The sequence below is a fragment of the Egretta garzetta genome, unplaced genomic scaffold (assembly GCF_000687185.1).
Source record: "Egretta garzetta isolate BGI_Z169 unplaced genomic scaffold, ASM68718v1 scaffold4, whole genome shotgun sequence".
Lineage (NCBI taxonomy): Eukaryota > Metazoa > Chordata > Aves > Pelecaniformes > Ardeidae > Egretta > Egretta garzetta.
The window spans coordinates 2,223,663-2,229,125 of record NW_009259329.1 but is presented as its reverse complement, the minus strand read 5'-3'; the positions used below and the strand labels follow the sequence as shown (position 1 = coordinate 2,229,125).

The following is a 5,463-nucleotide window of genomic DNA, read 5'->3' as shown; positions in this document are numbered from 1 at the left end:
GCAGCTGATTTTTATTTCCACAGAGTGCAAAAATACTTCCTGTGTAGTTCTTTCGAGACTTCTGTTTTGTTCTCAGAGGATCTTTGGCAGAAAGCATACTGCTTTACTTTTGCTTTTAACTCATTTCTGGTACTGGTAGGTTCACTCAGTGTTCTCCCTTGGTACCACCGATTACCTGACCATGCCTCAGTGATGCCTTGCTTACCCATATCACAGTAATAGATGTTACCTTTGATCTCTTTCTATGCTATGAAGTAAGAACTCATTTGAATATCTTGCCACAAAAAAAAATTGGCGTTCAGAGTTACAGCCTAATGAAGATAAATTTTCACGTGCTATTTCAAACAGATATTGGAATTATGATTACCATGTTGATTCAACTGAAACTTCTCTTGTTTGTTCCAGAAGAGATAGTTCGAGAGGAATACCAGATCGAGATGGGCAGGTGGGTTATACCCAAATAACCGCTTCAGTTAAAAAGCCAAACAAACCGACCCCAAAGCGGAAAGAAAGTGCGCATGCTGCCTAGTTCTTAAATGCAACCACCACTGGGTTTAAACTGAGCAGATGTTCAAGCAGCAACTGATATTGCGTGCTAACGTGCGGAACGTAAGTTGTTAAGTTATCCGCTTGCTAGGGCAGTAGCCACAGATTGGGGCGGGGTGAAACCTCCAAGTGATGGGAGCGATGGTATGGCATCTTTCAGGCTGGTAGTGGCGATTAAAAAGTTTTCTGGTTAACCATCTCTGTGTCTGTATTGTGTTAAGAGGCAGTTACTGAAGCATCTTGTCCTTAGCTGGTGAGGGATCCCTTCTCTTGACATTTATCCAAGCGGTTTGTAGAAAATAACTGGTGTCATAATGGAACAAGGCAGATGACTGTAAAGGGACAGATGTGAAAACCAGTACCACAGTGGTATAGAAAACCTTTCATTTCTGAAGAGAGGTAGGAAGTGGACAAATACTCTATGTAAAAATTAAAAATCTGGAGTGAGAATGTAAGCCTTGAAAAACCCCTACCGGACAAAAAAAAAAGTGCCCTACCGGACAAAAAAAAAGTGCCCTACCAGACAAAAAAGTGCCCTACCAGACAAAAAAGTGCCCTACTAGACAAAAAGCTTTCTCCCACCAACTAGTAGAGCAGAATCTGTGCTGTGAAACAAATGCCTAGAGTGAGCTGTGCACAATAGCAGCAATGGAACTAGTAAAACACAAGATGGCTACTGTTTCATTTTCTGACAGCTCAATGAAAGGCGACCTCTGAGGACCTGAATTTTTGCAATCCTGGAAGAAAACCTGTATTGATTCTTAGCATAACTCTGTACCATTTGCCTTCCAGCATTACCCAGATGAACGCCATGGAGGGCCCGATCGTCACTCCCGGGACAGTTGGGGTAGCTATGGTTCTGACAGAAGAATGAATGAAGGGCGAGGGATACCTCCACAGGCCCGGTTAGTGCGTATGAAGTAAGGGAAGTGATTTGTTGGTTCTTACAAGTTTTAACGCTCAGTGAACCTTTGAAGGGTGACAGTGGAAGCAGCTTGACAAGTGTGAACCCTCTCTCCAGATAGTTTCTTCGAGCATCTGGAGACGCAAGGAATTCACACGTGTAGCTCCCTCATGCATCAAGAGAACGGAGTGTTGTAGTGAGTAAAGAAGTGCTGCTCACGTAGCTCAGCTGATAACTGTGGTTCTCTTGTAAATAACTTTCTTTTCTGCAGATGAGATTCAGTCCTGTACCAGACGCCTACAAAGTCTCATTTGTGGCTAGGGGCCACGTTTTAAGGAAATGGAGTCAGAATCTCTGCAGCAGTGGGGTGGGGAGCTGAGACTCAACTGGAATTGTAACGGTTTCGCTTTAAACCAGCTAGTTGAGCTAGGCATGTTCCAGCTGCAGAACGCTCAGTTCTACATGAACATCCCAGACAGAGGAATGGCAGTTAATTAACTGTTCCGTGTTTGGGTATTTTAGTACAATGCAGTACTAATTATGTCTCTGTAGATCAGAAAAAGATTAGCTTTGTCGTGCGAAGGACGCTGTTCAGCAAGTTTCTCGTTCTCTTTGACCAGTTTCTGTTGCGGTGGTTGGGTGGCTATAGCTACAGCTCGACTAACAACTGAATACACTTCTGTGTGGGGTACGGCGTTAGGCTTTACCCTGTGCTGCTAAATGGGTAAGGGACACACCTAGAAGATGTTCTTTTATTTTTTTAAGAGATGGACGTGACTGGGGAGATCATGGTCGAAAGTTAGAGGGGCATCAAGATCGTTCATGGCAGGGAAATGTGGATGGAGGAATGATGGGACGGGATCATGAGAGATGGCAAGGTACACTTGCTGCTTACCAGTGTGATCGTGGTTTTTTCTATGAATTACTGCTGCTGAACTTCTAGCGGTAGTTAAAATTCCTATGGAGCTTTACAGCATTGCTGAGAATGAAAATAAAATTGGGGGAACAAGGTGCCTTTTTTATTAGGAAAACACAAAAGTCTGTTTGTCTTTTTTGTTTGTTTTTTTTTTTTTTTTTTTTAAATTAGGTGGTGATAGAAGCATGCCTGGTCAGTCAGGACCAGGCCATGTGATGAATCGAGGAGGGATGTCGGGGTAAGAAGCTTTGTTAGAGTGCTTATAATGTTTTTATAATAGTTGACTGATCTGTATAAAGGAAGAAATTCCTCTGTCAATTGTGGAAAAATAATACTTTCAGCCTCTACCTAATTATGGATTGGCAAGTAGAAAAAAGCTTAGGCAAACACCTTTTCTCAGAGTTACGGCAGTAGTAGTAACTTTTCGGAGCGATTTTCAGTTTGTCTGGTCTTGTTTTTAGGCGTGGAGGCTTCACACAAGTTGGAAACCAGAGCCAGATGGCGCAGAGTAGCGGAATACAGGGAGTGTTTGCAGGCCAAGAGCGGACAAACAGACCGACTGAACCCCGTTTTACCCGCCGCTATTGAAAGCACTATATATATATACATACATATATATATATTTTTTTTTTTTAATGCCAGATGACAATGGTGGTAAATTTTATTAACCAGGGTCACCTTGAATTTGTGATTACAAAAAGCAAGACTGCTGCTGCATTGTAGCCAAATACTATGTCAACTTGGTGGTTTGTTTTTGGTTTTTTTTTTTGTAATAAACATGTTCTTGGTCAAACATCACTTCAAGTTTCTGTTAGTGAAACATTCCATTTTTCAAAAATAATAAAGTTTACGGCTACTAATTTGTTGTTTCTAGAGTCTTTGGCAATGTGTTTCGTGAGGGGCTTAAAAGGCAGTAAAGGAACTGTGCAGCTATGTAATTTCAAATTTGTTTTTAATGGAGTGATATGTAATTCATTTACCTATTTTTCAAACATCAGCTCTTTCACCACCAAATCTCAGACACTTATCTAGCATTTGAACAGCCCAAGCAATGTAGAAGGGCTGCAGAGACAGCTTGTGTCTGTCACTGTCTATTGATGATCCTCAGGCTCTTTTGTATTCACTCACCTTACAGGTATTTTTCCAGCAATTAATTTGGCTTGCCTTCTCTTTATCTGCTGAGCACTGGATTTATGTCCAGGATATATAGAGTTGACTTGTCTACACAGAGATAGACAGTGCTCTTCATTAATAAGCTAGTCCTAAGAGGTTTCAGTTGAATATGAGGAAGAACTTCTTCACTCTGAGGGTGGCAGAGCACTGGAACAGGCTGCCCAGGGAGGTTGTGGAGTCTCCTTCTCTGGAGATATTCAAAGCCCGCCTGGATGAAGTCCTGTGTAGCATGCTCTAGGAGAGCCTGCTTGAGCAGGGGGGTTGGACTAGATGATCTCCTGAGGTCCCTTCCAACCCTTGCGATTCTGTGATTCTGTGAAAGAGAGAATCCACTTTCAACACCTTGAGCTTCTAAGGGGTGCGATGAAGCTGTGAGGACGGGTGTGTCCTTACCTGCATCTGAGACGCCGGCGATGAAGGGCTGCCGTCTCGTTTGTTCCTCCGAAACTGAAATGTGATGCCCGCTTAACACACAAGGGGTTTTAATTATAAATCAAAAATAATTGATCGGATAATTGAGGTTTGATATGAAGAGAGCAGGAAAGGAAGGTTGTTTTCGGATAATAGAATTTTCTCTTTGTGCACCATAAATAGAGCACGAACAGAAAGCGTTGCCATCCTAGGCTAGAGATGTTGGAGCCCCAGGCCGCTGCTGTGCCTTAAATGACAGCTCAGCTCCCATTGAAGTGTGGAGGTGGCCTGTGGTGGCATAAAAGTGATGCTCAGTCTAGGTGTCCGTCCCTCGTCTAGTCTTTCTGTCCCTTGCTGCTGCTCTGCGTCACTTCTGTCCTACTCTTGATCCTTCCTCTCCCCATCTCTCTTTACCCAGCCCCCCATGGCTTTACCTGTCTGCCTCTCCCTCTTTCCCCTGCAAGGCCCAGGAGAAGGGGCAGCGGGGGCCCCCATGCACCTGCAAGGCCTAGAGAACCCTAATCGCTGTTTCACATCCCTGACCCCCTCGGGACCCTTCTGCTCCTCAGCAGACGTTGCCTCCTGAAGCCTTTCTTGTGCCCCAGACTATTTTTTTGGTGGGTGTTTTTTTTTTTTTTTTTTGGTTCCTAAGGACATCTGTACTCTGCTCAGATCCCCTCCCACGTTCTTCACCACGTCCCCGAGCCATCTTTTGTTGCTGGCTCCCCCAGGATCCCTCTGCTCCTCATCCTGATGTATCCTGAGGGCACCCATACTCCCCTCGAGCACGCTTGGGACCCGTCTTGTTCCCTCAGAACTTCTCCTATGGCCCTCTTTGTGCCCAAAAGAACACTTTGCCCCCTGTGCCACCTAGGGTGTCTGCTCAGGCCCCATGACACCTTCAAAAGGTACCACACCGCCCAGAAGGGGCTACTGCCGGGGCGGCGCCGCCCGCGCACTGGGGAACTCGCCCGGGCTCACTGCTGCCGCCTGGCGAGCGAAGGGCGGTGTTGCAGGGGTGGCGCCGCGGGAGGCAGCGGCCCCCGGGGAAATGGCGCGGGCAGGCAGGGAAAGGCAGGGGAAAGGCCGCCGCTGTGGCACTGTGCCTCCCTTTCAAGCTTTTAGCCCGCTGAGCCTTCCACAACACAGCTGCTCCCAGTCACTGGACCTCCTGAGAACTTCTTCGCGTCCCACAGCCCCGCTTTAGCTCTGTAGCGGACTTTAATCCTCTCTCGTTACTTCCGAACCTCGTCCTCAGGTTGGTTTGTGCCTCAGAGCGCTCTTAGCATCCTGTCTGCCACGTAGGGTGCCCCCATCTGTGGTGCTGTTGGATTCGATAAAGCCTGGGAGTTGAGTGGCACCATCCCTAGCGACACGCCCTGCCCATGGAATCATAGAATCATGGAATGGTTTGGGTGGGAAGGGACCCCTAGAGGTCACCCAGCCCAACCCCCCTGCAGGAGCAGGGACACCTTGAACCACAGCAGGTTGCTCACAGCCCCGGCCAACCTGG

General features: G+C 46.4%; 2 protein-coding genes across 2 annotated transcripts in view; one reads left to right on the top strand and one right to left on the bottom strand.

Moving 5' to 3' along the window:
• LOC104124427 (scaffold attachment factor B1-like) overlaps positions 1-3,164 on the top strand; it is a 16,801-nt gene extending 13,637 nt beyond the window's left edge. Inside the window, 5 exon segments of the mRNA XM_035892268.1 lie at positions 406-445; positions 1,339-1,451; positions 2,216-2,328; positions 2,538-2,604; positions 2,828-3,164. Coding sequence (XP_035748161.1) covers positions 406-445; positions 1,339-1,451; positions 2,216-2,328; positions 2,538-2,604; positions 2,828-2,954 — 460 coding nt within the window. The 3' untranslated portion in view covers positions 2,955-3,164.
• A 2-nt stretch (positions 3,165-3,166) lies between these two features.
• LOC104124426 overlaps positions 3,167-5,463 on the bottom strand; it is a 6,799-nt gene continuing 4,502 nt past the window's right edge. Inside the window, exons 7-8 of the mRNA XM_035892350.1 lie at positions 3,933-4,003; positions 3,167-3,174 (exon numbers count right to left, since the gene is read on the bottom strand). Of these exons, the coding sequence (XP_035748243.1) occupies positions 3,167-3,174; positions 3,933-4,003 (79 nt within the window). The remainder of the gene's footprint in view (positions 3,175-3,932; positions 4,004-5,463) is intronic.